This window comes from Narcine bancroftii, chromosome 14, assembly GCF_036971445.1.
Source record: "Narcine bancroftii isolate sNarBan1 chromosome 14, sNarBan1.hap1, whole genome shotgun sequence".
NCBI classification, from domain to species: Eukaryota; Metazoa; Chordata; class Chondrichthyes; order Torpediniformes; family Narcinidae; genus Narcine; species Narcine bancroftii.
In genome coordinates, this window is record NC_091482.1 from 2,618,985 (window position 1) to 2,634,655 (window position 15,671).

At 45.4% G+C, this 15,671-nt stretch overlaps 1 protein-coding gene across 3 annotated transcripts in view; it reads left to right on the plus strand.

The window, feature by feature from the left end:
- Positions 1 to 14,206, plus strand: part of eral1 (Era-like 12S mitochondrial rRNA chaperone 1) — a 48,213-nt gene extending 34,007 nt beyond the window's left edge. For 2 of the 3 annotated variants that reach the window (XM_069911691.1, XM_069911689.1), the window contains exons 5-11: positions 278 to 324; positions 418 to 479; positions 568 to 680; positions 1,493 to 1,927; positions 3,346 to 3,501; positions 4,231 to 4,311; positions 12,875 to 14,206. In XM_069911691.1, the coding sequence (XP_069767792.1) occupies positions 278 to 324; positions 418 to 479; positions 568 to 680; positions 1,493 to 1,927; positions 3,346 to 3,501; positions 4,231 to 4,311; positions 12,875 to 12,997 (1,017 nt within the window). In that variant the 3' untranslated portion in view covers positions 12,998 to 14,206. The remainder of the gene's footprint in view (positions 1 to 277; positions 325 to 417; positions 480 to 567; positions 681 to 1,492; positions 1,928 to 3,345; positions 3,502 to 4,230; positions 4,312 to 12,874) is intronic. The other variant, XM_069911690.1, reaches the window with a different exon arrangement.
- The last annotated feature ends 1,465 nt before the right edge of the window (positions 14,207 to 15,671 follow it).

Consider the following 15,671-nt stretch of genomic DNA (forward strand, 5'->3'; position numbering starts at 1 on the left):
AATGGTGAATGACTGATGAACTGCTCATACAATCCCTCCGAGTTCTACTGTCATTTAGCAGCATTTATTTACTTATTTTTATATACATGCTGCATATAAATTGTAAATATGTGTGCAAAGTCTATATATGTGTTTGGATATTTTTACACTGAGGGTTGAAAAAACACCATTTTGTCCAGTTGTACTTCACAATTGGAAGATAATATTGAACTTGAGTGCAGTGTAGGTCACTGCTCATTCCTGTGCTATTTCTGACCTTGCTCTCCTCTTTTGACAGATTCTTCTTGACACTCCTGGACTAATTTCTCCTATCAAGAAGAAAAGGTTCTGCGTTTATTTTACATTTGTGATATTTTCTTCTTTCTGAGGCCTATGTACATCAGTTGTTTTAACGAGTTTACATTCCTTTCCTGGCAGACACAATTTGGAGAATTCACTGCTGGTTGACCCGTGGCACTCGGTGAAAGCAGCAGACCTGGGTAGGTAGTTTACAGTAGCTCAGAGCACTGTCTTTGGCTCTATCTGCTGAATACTTCTCAAATCTTCAAATTGTGTTTTTCTTGCTAGTGGTCGTTTTGGTCGACGTGTCTGACCACTGGAGTCGCAACAAGCTCCATGTGGAAGTGCTGAAATGTCTTACACAACATCCCCAGATCCCAGCAGTTCTCGCCCTGAATAAGGTAGGAAGGATATTCTGGTTCTGGTCGGCCCAAATCATACCCTGACAGATTACCTTATCCAGGGCAGGATGATTTGCTTAGTATGAGATAATTATGTGAATGACATTGGTTGGATTTGGAATGGATCAGCAATTACGATCACAGCATCTGCAGACTTTCTTGTTTTAACTTCAATCAGCATGTTTGGGATATGTTTAATTTTGTCTCCAAGCAGTCCCCTTCTCTAGTGATTCCATGTTTCAAGTAAAATCTGAAGTTCAATCTGTCCTTTTGAGTGGATGTGAAAGATTTTGAGGCACTCAAGCTCTCTTGGACCTGATTAATCCCTCAACCATAAACAACTTGTTCCTTTGTGTGAAGATATTGTTTTATGGTTTTATTGTATATGTTGAATATTTATGGGTTTTGGAGGGGGGTGGGTAGAGGGGAGGGAGGGAAAGGAGAAAAGACCACTGCGTATTTTGGTTGATATGGTTCATAGTGTGAAAAATAAAAAAAATAATTAAAAAAACCCCATAAAACAACTTGTCACTTCGAGTTTATAGGAGTTTGTTGTGCAGAAGTTAGCTATTGCACATCCTAAGTTACAACAGTGCCCACACTTCTCAAGTGTTTCCCACTTTTGGACATCCTGTGATTGTGAAAGGTAGTTGACTTGGCTTCCGTAAGAGAGGACCCTGAAGAAGTGGTGGATGATCCGAGGGTAATTTCACCATAAATCTGGAGTAGTAGCCAAACGAACGGACTCGGATTAATTAAGCAGCATACAATGGAAACACTCCAGCTCAGTTTCTTTTGCCTCTTGGTTCTAGGTGGATCTGTTAAAGAATAAAGGCCTCCTTCTGGAGTTGACCATGAGGCTGACAGAAGGAATAGTGAACAACAAGAAACTGAAGGTGAAGTCACGTTTCAGCTCATTGCTCACCAGCACCCCATCCGGGCCAGGCAGCACTGGAAATGAGGGTGGCAGAAAGCTGAGATCCCAGGACGGCAGACCTGATTTGCTGAAGGAAACTCACAGCTCCCACTCACAGGGAGATATTCCTCATCCAGAACTATCCGATGCACGTGCCCCTGCCAAAGACAATAGCATCCATCAGCCCGAAGGCACGGAGACTGCTCAGCAGCAGGGATCTGCTCTCCCCCGCAGTACCCCCACAGACTGGAAGGAGCAGCAGGGCTGGCCCCACTTTAAAGAGGTGTTCATGCTCTCAGCTATTAATGGCGAGGAAGTGGAGACGCTACGGGTAAGTTGGCAAAGCTGCTTCCACTGGCAAATAGAACCAATAGAATAGAAAAGTCAAATGGAGCCAAACTCTATGATAATGATTGGAATAGAAAAGGATAAAGCTATGATAGCTGTACTCAGGTTTTGTAACTAACATCTGCCGGTAAGACCTTCACCTGAAGGCTTATTTTGGAAGGCTAGAGCTTCATGCCTTAATGGTGGCTTTACAAGCTTAATGAGCAGATTCCTTCTCCAGATCTTCTGGTTTTAAATTGTCTCTCCCAACTCTGTGCAATGACTTGATCAAGACAAATGGCTCACTGTTGCAATATTTTCAAATACTGGGGATGTTTCTTTACTGAAAATAGAACAGAATATTTCAGGAACAGGCCCTTTGGCCCATGATGCCAAATTAAACAAACTTTGCTGCTTGCAAATGATTGCATCAATTTCCTGAGTATTCATGTCTATCTCGAAGCCTCTTAAAAGTCACTGCTCCTGGCAGTCCGCTCCAGACATCCCCTCCCTGTATAAAAATAACTTGCCCTATATGCACTGTTTTCTTGGTTACTGGCACTGTGTATATGTTTGGTTCATGTAACACCGGGGTACAGTACTGGTGGGGATGGGTAAGCCCAGCGAAATTGCACCTGCATTGAATTCGCCCATCGTTATTGAATGAAGATCTACCGGGACCAATGCCTGAAGAGGGCGCACAAAATCAGTGAACCGGTGCGGACTCGAAAGGCCAACATGGCCTGTTTCCGCTCCATAAATGGTTATATGGTTATATGTCTCCTTGTAAACTCACCCACCCCCACCCCCCCCCCCCCCCCCAAACTCATCCTCACCATAAACACATCTTCCAGTGTGTGACATATTTACCCTGTCAAAATATCTCTGTCTTCCCAATCAATGCCTCTCATAATTTTTATAAGCTTATCAGGTCACCTATCAGAATTTCAAGTGAGGCATGACTGGCTTGTATTGTCAGTAACTCCATGGACAGATTCTTATTTTAAATATTAAATAGCTGATGAATAGTGGTCACAAACACCTACTCTTGCCATAGTTTGATTTGCCTCAGCTCCATGTCTGGCCCAGCTAATTTGTGGATCAAAACCCACCAGAGTCTGGGATCAGTTTGGTCAACTATCCCCCTGTTCTGCCTGACCACAGTCCAACCTCTTTTTGCATCCTCTAATCCAGACAGTGTCCTGCTAAGTCTCTTCTGTATCCTTTCCAAGGCCTCCACTTCCTTTCTGTCATGTGATGACCAGAAAAACAATACTTCGAAGAACAAAGCTGGTGATGTAAATGGTTTGAGGAGCAGATGTTTATGAAATGTTATGAGAAATCTACTCATTTAACCCATTGATCTGTACTGTCCCTAAAAGCATTTGGGGTTCTTACACTATGATTTCTGTTGGTGTCCAGCATTACCTGGAGTCAAAGGCCCAACCTGGATCTTGGGATTATCACAGTGACGTCCTCACTGACCAGTCACCCCAAGAAATCTGCTGTAACTTGATTCGAGAGCGGTTATTGGAGTATCTGCCTCAGGAGGTGCCGTATAATGTCACACAGGTACTGGTAGGTCATTGGAACTTGTTGGTTGGATACCCACTCCCATTAAATCTCCTGTCTCACCTGGACAATTCCTAGTGCTGCAAGATTAAAAGCTTATAACTTTGGGTAGCGTTATTCTGTCAAACGTTATAAATTCTTTTTGGGTGGATGTTGAAGATTTCTGCAATCATTCAAAAGCTTAGAATACTTTGCATTCTCCTGTAATACTTCCTCCCCCACCTTACCATCATCCTGTTTAGACACTTGCTGCACTTTATAATAATTTGGTGTGAACATGCGTTCTGTTAATCCCTGTCCAACCTCCTTCCATGCAGAATCTTGTGCAAAGCTGCCATTTCCTGGGACTAAATACTGCGCTCAGTCTGAGACCTCAGGAAATGAGAAGGTGTGCAGTGTTTCACAAAGTACTTATAATACTGCATTGTTTTATTCACAAATGCCATTGATGACCTGAACTTGGCTTTAATTTTGAAGCTCCCCCTTGCACCTGCTGCCCTTGTACCCCTCAAGAAAGACAAAGTAGGTTTAGGTTTAAGGAAGCAGCACTACCTGGGGGTCCCACCTTCAACACAGCCCTTCCCTCATGTGCCCAGCTTGGTCACAGTGTCGGAGACCACCCCTCTCCACATTCGCCTCCCTAACTCAGACCTAATGAGATGTTAAGATCTTTACACCTCATGTAGGTGGTGAGGAAAGCAGTCCAATAATCGCCAACCATCTGCTTACTTTCAGGACACAGAGCTGTGGGAAGAAGGGCCGAGTGGGGAGCTCCGAGTTCTACAGAACCTCACTGTTTCCAGGAAGAATCATGTGGTGAGTGCAGAGAGGCTGTGCTGCTGTCTCATGATTTCATGGTGAAAATTTCTTTAAGATCATAGAGCTCGTGTAGGTCTTAAAGGGTTAAGTGCAATCTGCTCATGAAATGACTACACTGCACCCACAAGGTGTCTGGTTTGGAAAGAGATGTTTCTGACAACCTTTCCATATTTTACTATCAAGTAGAGGCTGTCCAATGTCTTCTGTGAATCATCTGGCTACAGCTCAGTCTTGAGTTCTACATTGTATGGTTGTGATTTTTGCTATGTTCCAGACCAGCCACTCTTAACCTTTCTTTGGCTGTGGCCGCCCCCCTTGGGACCCCCTTTCTTGTGAAGCAGTCAAGTTTAGTTGGTTTCTTCCATACATCAATCCTACCCTATGTACCTTGGCCTGCTCCCCCCCCCCCCCCCATTAAGGTTTTCAGTCCATCTTTCCCCTCCCCACCCACAATTAAAAATGCTGTGGCCCGGTGTGGGGAGGGGGTTTGGGGTGGGGGGAGCCAGGGATGGTGTGTATGGCCCCCATTGAGAATGTCTGTCCAAGACCAGTCCACCCATCAGTTTAGGTCAAAAGTTTTTAACTTTTCAACTGTGATGACCTGAAGCCAAGTGCCAATTTCCACACAACAAACTTTCTTATTTGAGTGACCCATAAACAGGGTGTTGGCTGTCAGCTGCTATTCCAGGTTCTCACCATCATCACTCACACCCATCCACCAGCAATCCCATAGATCCTGCTACTTTTCAAACACCTAACTTCTGTCCCCAACCAATAAACTTGCTTGTTGCAGTTGCCTCACAAAAATTTCCCAATTGCAGTCTGAACTTTTCTGAACAGAAGGGCGGCACGGTTAGCGGAGCAGTTAACACAGTGCTCTTACAGCGCTAGTGTCCAGGTTTCAAATCCAGCATTGTCTGTATGTGTTTCCTCTATGTGCTCAAGTTTCCTCCAAAATGTACTAGGGGTGTCGGTCAATCGGGTGTAATTGGGCGGTATGGGCTCATGAGCTGAAAGGGTTTGTTACTATGCTGTCTGTCTAAATCAAAATTAAAACTGCTCATTCATCTGCTGAGCTCCACAGTGGTTTTCTGGAGCAAGTGAGTTCTATGTTTTCAGTCAATTTCACCACTATCCCCTCCCTAAAGCTACAAATCCGACTTTAAAATGTTTTGAACTCTCACCATTGTGCTTGGATTGGTTCCATCTACCCCAACAATCTCTTCAATCGGTAACTCTGCACTCTGTATGGATTGAGTTGCTGGACAGCTCGCCAAACAAACTTTCTCACAGTACCTCATTGCATGTGACAAACTTAATTTAAATCCTGATATTCATTTAGATCAAAGCCATTTCTCTATCTTGTTTTATTTCATAACCACCCTTTTCTCTGGGCAGTGGTTTACAACCTATTTTTTCCACTCACATGCCACCTTAAGTAATTGGGACAGCTTTCCTCTCCATTGGTGCTCTGTGGTTAGTTAGTAAGGGATTACTTAAGGTGATATGTGAGTGGAAGAAAAAATTAAGAACCACTGGATTTGGGATAGTCAGCATGACTTTGTCAGGGGAATCGATGTGTCTCACGAGCCTGATTGAATTCTTTGAGGATGCAACAAAGAACATTGAATAAGGTAGAACAGTGGATGAACTGCAGGTGGCATAGGTGGTCAGTAAGGGATTACAGGTATACCCTGTTTTACAAAACTAAACCGTTCCTACAGGACTTTTTGTAAGCCAAAATGGTGTAAAGTGAAGAAGCGATTACCATTGATATCTATGGGAAAAAATTTTGGGTGTTCCCAGTCCCAAAAAAACCTACCAAATAACACACAAAACCTAAAATATTTATTAAAAGCAGGAATTGCATGAGAAATACACAACCTATTGTCTTGGGTAAACTTATACCTCTCATTTTGTTCATTTTAGATTGGTCACAGTGTTTTAGCTACCGAAAGAAAATAGACACACACACCGAGAGCAGTTCAGTTTATACAAATGTTTATTACTAATTCAAAAGCTGATTTCACACTACAATATGCAAGCCCTTCCCAACTATACTTATCAACGCTTGGACTGGTCCCAACTGCCGAAGCGAGGCAACAACTGCACACTTGTAGTAGGTTGTCAGGGCGCTGGTAGCAGCTTCTCCACCTCCCCCGACCGGGACGTTGCTCGGACTCTGGCTGTTCTTCCTTCTTGACAAGGGGTGTTCCCACCCCTCGGAGAGTCTAAACTTCAGCAGCAGGACCACAGACTTTTATACCCCAAAAACAATTAATCATGCACCCACTCCCTCTAACATTTGTCAGTCAAAATCAAAGCTGAGCATACTATTCTACAATTTAGAAGATTAATTATTATGGAGCAGGATGCTATGATATCCTGGTTTATCTCGTAGATACAAGGACTCATTAAAACTTCTTGAGCAAGACAGGTTGTGACCAATACGTCAATTTCAGAGTGTCGTATTTGACAACTGCTTTCCCTGGGCCTCACGGTGGAATTCCATTTCAAAGTGTATCTTCAGATAAGTCCCCATGGCTGAGTTTAATTACATCTGCTAGTTCTGAAAGTAAGGTGACCTGCATGTGGACCCAGTGTCGTCAGTTCCACATAAGCAAAAAGCATCTGAGTACATGGTTTTAATCCTCCATTACATTCCACCCCTTGGTCACAATCTGTCATTTGCGAGGCCTAACCAGTATTTGAGTACAGAGGGAGCGAAAAAAGAGAAATCAAAACAACAATTACAAAGATAAGCAATGACGCGAGCAACCAACGGAGGATATTGTGGCCCACTCCCCCAAATGTAGCAGTTAGCCATGAGAAAGGATTCCAACCAAGGCTCAAATTATCCTTGTTGGCCACAATACCCAGATACTGGAGCTCACGAACAGATTTTGAAACATGCTGAACAATAACATATTTATATAAGCTGCACTTGAGGCTGGTGACCGAGGACTTCCTTGGTGTAATGCATCGGACCGTGTTTCCCACTGGGAACTCCCTTGGAACGTCCTCGACATTACAAATCCAATTGCTGGCATCAAAGCAGCTGTTAAGCCAGATCACCAGGAGTGTAAAATGGAGAACCTGGAACAAAGAAGCCTGACACATGTCACTCACGATACCATAAGCGTTCAGTGTTTAAACAGACTAAATCATCCTGTCCCTCAATAGCTACCCACCGAGTGTTACCCTGGGCAGGTGTCACTATTTCCCCTTTTACAGGAGGGCCACTACCTGGTGGTGCCACCCATACTTTTTGTCCAACATTCTCTAGTTCGGGGATGGGGGGCATTGACTGTTATTCCTCTGGAATAGGCTGTAATTCAGGAGCGTGAAGAAGTCGGTGGAAAGGTGTACCTCCTTTTAAAGGGCGATGATTCAAATTGTCGACTGCCTGCTGCAGCACATGGCACCATCCCTTCTGGGTCCCCAGTGATGTTAACAAATGAATTTGTTCCTTCAGTAAGCCGTTCATTTGTTCAACTAACCCGGCAGCCTGCGGGTAATAAGGAATATGGTGGACCCATAAAATACCGTTGTCATTTGCCCAATCACAGATTGCTTTCCCAGAGAAGTGCGAGCCATTATCAGAGTGAATCTCCTCTGGAACATCATAACGATAAATCAAATGGTTTTGTCCTTGGATAGTGCTAGCTTGGTCAGCCGTCTTGGTGGGAAAAGTAAAAACCAGGCCCGAAAAGGTGTCAACCATTACTAGGACGTAATATTTACCCATGCAGTCTAGCATGGGGCCTATGTAATCAATTTGCCAGACCGCAGCTGAGTGAGCACCCCGTTTTATTCGGCCATGCGGACCAGGTGGAACGGTATGGAACTTCACAAGCTGACATTCTGGGCATGTACATATGACCATGCGGACATCATCCTTATGGATGGATAAAGCATGTGTACGGGACCACATAGCTGATCCCTTCTCCCCCAAATGACCACTCTGTTCATGTGCCCATCGAGCCAGGGGGACGGTATCAGCACAGCTGATAGTGGCAAGCTGATCTGCTACTGCATTATGTTGAGCCATGTTAGTCGCCATATTGGTATGGGCATCAACGTGATAAACGGTTATCTCACGATGGTGGGAAGCATCCCACAACAGCTGCCACAACTCTTTGCCCCATACTGGGCGGTCATGTATCATCCAGTTGTTCTTTTGCAAATCAGGCATCCATACCACAAGTCCATTAGCCAAAGCCCAGGAATCAGTAAACAGGCGAAGAGGGTGATCATGGGGATCTAGTGGTAAAGTGACTGCCTTCAACTCAGCATACTGACTGGAGCCACCATCCCCCTCCTCCGATAACTGAGTTCCTGACCTAGGATGGTAAGCCACCTGTTCGTGTATGCGGCCCACCCCTTCAGGCCCTCTGGTCGCACGACTCTGAATATACCACTTCCATTTAACAATAGAAGACTGCTGAGCCCGCCGGATCTTTAGATTAGCATCATTAGCCAGGACCCAATTCATTATAGGAAGTGCAGGTCGCAATTGAACATCTGCATCACCTGTCATTCTTTCAGTCTCTAGCAGGGCCCAGTAACAGGCTAGTAACTGTTGTTCAAAAACAGAATAACGAGTGGCAGCCTCAGGCATGGTACGTGACCAGAATCCTAGTGGGACTCGGCGACCCTCTTGTTTCTGCCAGAGGCTCCAGGAGGCCACATCATCAATATAATGGTGAATTGAGAGGGAAGGCGATACTGGAAGGTGGGTGAAGGTATACTGGCGCCCCTTCCAGGTAAAGGCGAACTGATCCTGTGAGTCCTCAGCTATAAGAATACTGAAGAAGGCCTTAGCGAGATCAATGACAGCATACCATGTTCCTGAGTTCCCAGTAGCAATGTTTTCAATAAGAGTGACAATGTCCGGAACTGCTGAAGCAAGTGGTGGGGCATGTTTGTTCAAAAAACGATAATCAACTGTCATTCTCCAGGAGCCGTCCAGCTTCTGGACCGGCCAAACAGGGCTATTGAAGGGCGACGTTGCAGGCCTCACTACCCCTTCTTCTTTCAAAGCATCAATGGTGGCGGTAATCTCCTCCTGCCCTCCAGGGAGGCGATATTGCGGAATGCATACAGGTTTTGAGGGGGGTGGCACCACCACGGGATCCCACTTGGCCTGACCCACCACTAATCTTTTTGTAATAGTCCGAATTCCGAATGCAAACCCCCCTTGGCTAGTATTAAGGGCTGTACCGGCCAACATATTAATACCCAGAATACACTCGTCAGTGGCAGCTACCAACGCATGTAACCATATGGGGGAAGGGCCATCACCCACCGTGGCACGGACTTTTATTTCCTTTGCCAGGGTGATTGCCCCTCCCATTCCTTCTATTCGAAATGTGGGTCCGTTCCAGAGGTCGGGGTTACCAGGAATCACCGAGTGCTCTGCACCGGTGTCAACCAAAGCCAAGTATTGGCGATCATTACCCCCACCCCAGTGAATTGTTAATGGTATGTAGGGCCGCGGATCCCCGTGTGTGCGCCGTGTCTCGATGGAATAGACACGGGAATCCTGCCCACACCTTCAGGCTTCAGAAGGGTTCGGGGGTTTCCAGGACCACATGCTATTGTTATCCTTAAGAGCCTGTTTAACCCATTGTTGTACCTCATCACGGGTAACTGGGGCAGGAGAAGCTGACTCGATAGAAGCAGCAGTGGGAGCAGAAGGCACAGCTGGGCCGGGAGGACCCAGCATCTGGGGATGATGTTCCCCTGCCTTCCTCTTATAAAGGGCATACAAGACTGCAGTAGGTTTCCCATCAATATCACTTTTAGGTACACCTAACTTTAACAAAGTTAGAAAAAGCTCTTTTCTGGTCAGTCCATTATTAACAGCAGCCCCTCTCCTTTCATCCTGTCTGTCTGCTTTAACCTGGGTTGTACGTGAGTGGATTTTACCTCCCAACTCCAGTTCTTGGAGTCCAGATAGGGCGTGCACCGCCTCAGATACGAGGTGCCCAATTAGCGGACTAGTTACAGACAGGACCAGTCCCCGTATAGTAGGTTGGGCTGAACGAACCAATCGGGTATGCATTCCAGCTGTGAATAATTCTTCATCAGGGCTCCCCCCATGCATCCACAGCCTCAGGCGCCCCGCATACAAAGCAGAGGCCACGGCCTGTTGGCGAATCACTGCTATACCCTCCTCTGGTGTGCCCCAATGGTTCTGCAAATGCAGATCCCAATCTACTGGTGACGGATACACCCGTAACAGGGCTTCTCCTAGAGTAGCAAGTAAATAGTCTACATCTCTCCTTCTGCCACGTAATTCAGCAGTGACTTGAATATCAGTAGTTAATGATCCTAACCCCAACAATTCCTCAGGGGTCAGATATATGCTACCTCCCCCTTGCTCCCAAACCCGCAGAAGCCAGGCCGCCAAAGTTTCTCCTGTCTTTTGCCTAAAACGATCTCCAATGGCGGCCAGCTCTTTTATAGTGAAGTCACGTATTGTTGTTGACTGCTCCCGACCCCTGTTACCACTCTGGCACATGGGAGGCTGCTGAGACCATCCCGTTGAGGGGGGAGCCCACCTAGCATAAGCAGGGGTTTGGGAGCCTTCCCCTGGGTCCGCTTGGGAGATCGGAGCACCGGTCCCTTCAGTTTCTACACTTACATCATCCCCCCTCTCGCCTTCATCTGCTTGGACAGTCCGCTGCCTTACGGGGCGGGCTTGAACAGCGGAGGGAGAGGGGAGTATGCCAGGCACATGCCGGGGGGTATCTGCATTATTACCATTATCATCATACCAGATATTCCCGTCCCAATCATCAATTACATCAGGATCATTGCCATTCCTTATCATGGCACGAATACGGTGTGGATCAGGTTCTACCCCTTGCTTTTCCTTATTCGCACAGAGCTGTTGCCGGAGTTTAATATTACGGCAAATTGTTTGAACATGCTTATCCTCCCATTCTTTGGCTCGATCCTGACTGGTGCTAACAATTTCGCTCATCATCGAGCAGCGCTGTCGCAGAGTCTCTACTTCCTCCTCTAGTTGTTTTCTCTTATGTTCAGACTTTACCTGCTGCTGAACTAATTCAACTTCACGCTGAACGGAGTGGCGTAAGGCTGTGGCCAGCAGCCAAAAACCGTCTGTCAGCGTCCCCCGTTTTTTTGGAAATTTACTTTCTCGGAGGAGAGTGGCAACCCGCTCTCCCAGAGGCACACTTAAGGGTTCTAACCTTTCATCCCAACTGATGGGTGGTCCCAACAAAGACAGGGTATTAGCCAGCATGCCAAACCCATCATCTTTGGAAGTCCATCCCGGAATCAAAAACTGCTCAGGGCTCACCTCTTTCTTTCGGCGAAACATCTTGAGACCAACCCTGCTCGCAGCGCCAATTGTCTTGGGTAAACTTATACCTCTCATTTTGTTCATTTTAGATTGGTCACAGTGTTTTAGCTACTGAAAGAAAATAGACACACACACCGAGAGCAGTTCAGTTTATACAAATGTTTATTACTAATTCAAAAGCTGATTTCACACTACAATATGCAAGCCCTTCCCAACTATACTTATCAACGCTTGGACTGGTCCCAACTGCCGAAGCGAGGCAACAACTGCACACTTGTAGTAGGTTGTCAGGGCGCTGGTAGCAGCTTCTCCACCTCCCCCGACCGGGACGTTGCTCGGACTCTGGCTGTTCTTCCTTCTTGACAAGGGGTGTTCCCACCCCTCGGAGAGTCTAAACTTCAGCAGCAGGACCACAGACTTTTATACCCCAAAAACAATTAATCATGCACCCACTCCCTCTAACATTTGTCAGTCAAAATCAAAGCTGAGCATACTATTCTACAATTTAGAAGATTAATTATTATGGAGCAGGATGCTATGATATCCTGGTTTATCTCGTAGATACAAGGACTCATTAAAACTTCTTGAGCAAGACAGGTTGTGACCAATACGTCAATTTCAGAGTGTCGTATTTGACAACTGCTTTCCCTGGGCCTCACGGTGGAATTCCATTTCAAAGTGTATCTTCAGATAAGTCCCCATGGCTGAGTTTAATTACATCTGCTAGTTCTGAAAGTAAGGTGACCTGCATGTGGACCCAGTGTCGTCAGTTCCACATAAGCAAAAAGCATCTGAGTACATGGTTTTAATCCTCCATTACACCTATAAAGTAGAAATAATGTATGTACAATGTAGTTAGGCTGAGTCTTCGGAGATTGGGGTGGTGGTAGGTACAGAAGGCCGGGATGTAGGACAGAGAGGAAGAAGATCATCTACTTATTGACAGCTCATCATAGTTCCCGGGGGTCCGGGGTGTGTGCGCAGTCTCTTAACGGCTCGCTGCTTTCACCACATTTTTTCACAAAAGCGAAAATCCTTTTGTAAAGGTGAACACCAGTTTCTTTGTAAAAAGCAAATTTGCATAAAGCGAGTATTCGTAAAGCAGGGTATACCTGTACTTAAGGTGATATTTGAGAACCACTGCTCCAGACTAACTCTCTTCATGTGAAGTGCTGTGAGATATTGCAGCATTTTGATAAAATATTTTTTTAATTTTTAAATCTGCAGAAATTATTGATTGGCCAGCAAGGGCAGCTGATTGGTAAAATTGCTCGAGATGTGGGACAGGACCTGATGAACATCTTCCTCTGTGATGTGCAGCTGAAGCTGCGTGTGAAAATCAAGAAGTGAGGCTCCTGCCCTCCCTCAGCGATGTCTGAGAGACTGCTTCCTCTTCACTTTTACTCCACTGAATGCACGGGATGCAACAAGAAAGCTGTGCTGCAAGCCTTTAACCTGCAGTGACCTGTATCCCAGAGCCTTGTGCGCCTGTGAAGAAGACCAAGCAATGTGTCTCGCAGGATAGCTTGCTGAAGTAAGAGGTGGGAGTGGCAGAGTGACCCAACTACTGCATATGCCAGAACCTTGAGCAGATAGTGAGCTGCCAGCATCTGTTGGTCAGTGTTTCAGATTGGAACAAATGTTGTCTTTACCATTTGTATCTGTAGAATGCTGCCTGACCTGCAGAGTTTGTCCAGCAGCTTACTGTTTGCAAAAGAGGTGAGTTTGCCAGTAATGTGGACCAAGAATTTTTCCGAAGTTGAGTTCAGCTTAAATCTACTCCCCCACGACCCCCCAGAAAAAAATTAAAGAAATCTACTCTCATGCCATCAGCTTCAGCTGTTGGGGTTATTCAACCGCAAGGCAACCTCAAGTTTGTTGCTTTGTCCTCTCCCCTAGTATGAAGTCACACTTGAACACAATGTTCTTTCATTCTTGGACTGTGGCCATTACTGACAATGCTGGTGTTTACTACTCATTGAATGTTCTCGAATTGGTTGCCGGACCACTGATTAAGACATTTCAAAGTCAGCCATGTTATTGTGGGACTGTGGTCAAATACGGATCCAACCAGAGGAGACCAGCAAGGCTTCTTCTCTGAAGGATACTTTTGGCCCAGGTGCATTTCTATAACTATTATAGCTTCACAGTCCCCTTCAGTATTACCCACATTTTCTGGATATTTCAACTAAATTCAAATGCTCACAGTGGGATTTGAGCTCTTGTACCATAGATTGAGACCACTGACATAACTCAGGCACAAGCATACCCTAAAAACTTGTAAATTTCTTGCACTGATGCTTTCAATCCTAACAAAGCTAGTCCCTCATCAGTGAGGCAGGAGTATGAGTGTTATCGGCCTCCAAACTCCCACATTGGCCAAGTTCCAAGCTCGATGGTCAGCTGGCTTGAGTTATGACTGTGATTAACCCATTTAATGGTTTTACAGAATAATGTTTCTTCCTTTTTTGGATCTGGCACTCAGCCGTTGGGTTGTTGTAATGTATGTATATTGGTTGGTGAAATGTTAGAACATATTAAATATCAAATTCGAGTTTATTATCAACCAAACAGAACAGCATTTTTCTGCGCCACAATGCACACACATTCACACACAACACATGCAAAATAATTATTACAGATACAGTAGTCCTTTTTTTATTTTACAGACTCATGCATTTCAAACAGCACAGGAGAACGTTCGTCCCTTTTTACAAAGTTTAATATACCAGGTCTTTTTTATTTTTCCCTCTCCCCCTCCTTCTACCCCTCACTCCCCCCACCCCAAAACAATAAATCAACAAGCACGTATTAATTACAAAAAAGAAAATAAAACAACACAGTAGTGTCTCCTCCCCCCCCCCACCCCATATCAATGGGGGATATGTTCCAAACCCCGTCCCCCCAGCGGATGCCTGGAACCACAGATAGTACTGAACCCTTTACAGGTTATGCACCGCTTAACGACCATGATACGTTCTGTGAAATTGGGCGTTATGTGATGTGGACATTGTGTGAACACCATATTATATAGTTAGCAAAGCTATATGTACCTGAAAACCTTTTATCTGTAAGTAGGGATCAGTGTGGGGACCGATATGGGGCTGTGGGGTGAGAGCGAGCCAGTGGGATCAGTGATTTCCATGAGCAGAGTTCCTGCAGGTTTTTTTCCAGTGAAGGGAGATTGGTTACAATAGACACAGATGGCTGCTCTGCTCTCTTTTATGGGTTCTGCAGGCAGCATCTGAATATTCTCTTCCAATATTCCTGTCAGTTTTATTTTGACGAATTATTGTCATGTGCACTGATGCTCTGTGAAAAACCTTGTATGCTATCTCGGCAAGTCAGCCCATGCTTAAATTCAGCGGGTCATGCAAAAATAATTGGAGATTTAAGAGAACAGAACAGTTATAATTAGTGCAAGTAGAGAATCAGGTGGAAACAGCTCAGAGAGTTGCCCTGCTCCCACACCATTTTATTTAAGGCACAGCCATTCATAAATTCACAACCAGTATATAAAAAAGGGTCACATCAATAGATTAAAGGACAGATGGGGTCAGGTAGGGCAGAGGGAGGGGTGGAGTTTGGAGATGGGGAAGGGGAGTGATAGGATTCGACCTTGAGCATTGACTCTCCAATTCTGCCTCACCCTCTGGATTCCTCCAGCAATTTGTTTCCTCTTGATTCCAGCCTATTCAGTCTCCCATGGACCCGTCGTTGCTCCTCCCACTGTGCGGCTGCTGAGATGAAATTGAGAGCAGCGGTATAACCCTTACCAGTACTTAAACAAGTAATGGTAACGGTTTAACCGACGCCCCCTCAGAATCCCGAACATATCGGAGAGCTTCAATTGTCTGGCTACATTGGATTTGCTGGTCTGCTTTCCATGGAGTGACGGAGGCTGAAGGGTGATATAATAAAGGTTATAAAATTGAGAAGCATGGATAAAGTTGGTTGGCAGTGAATGGTAGGGGTGTCTACAGTAGAGGGCATCGGTTTAAAGGGGATCTGGGAGGAATATTTT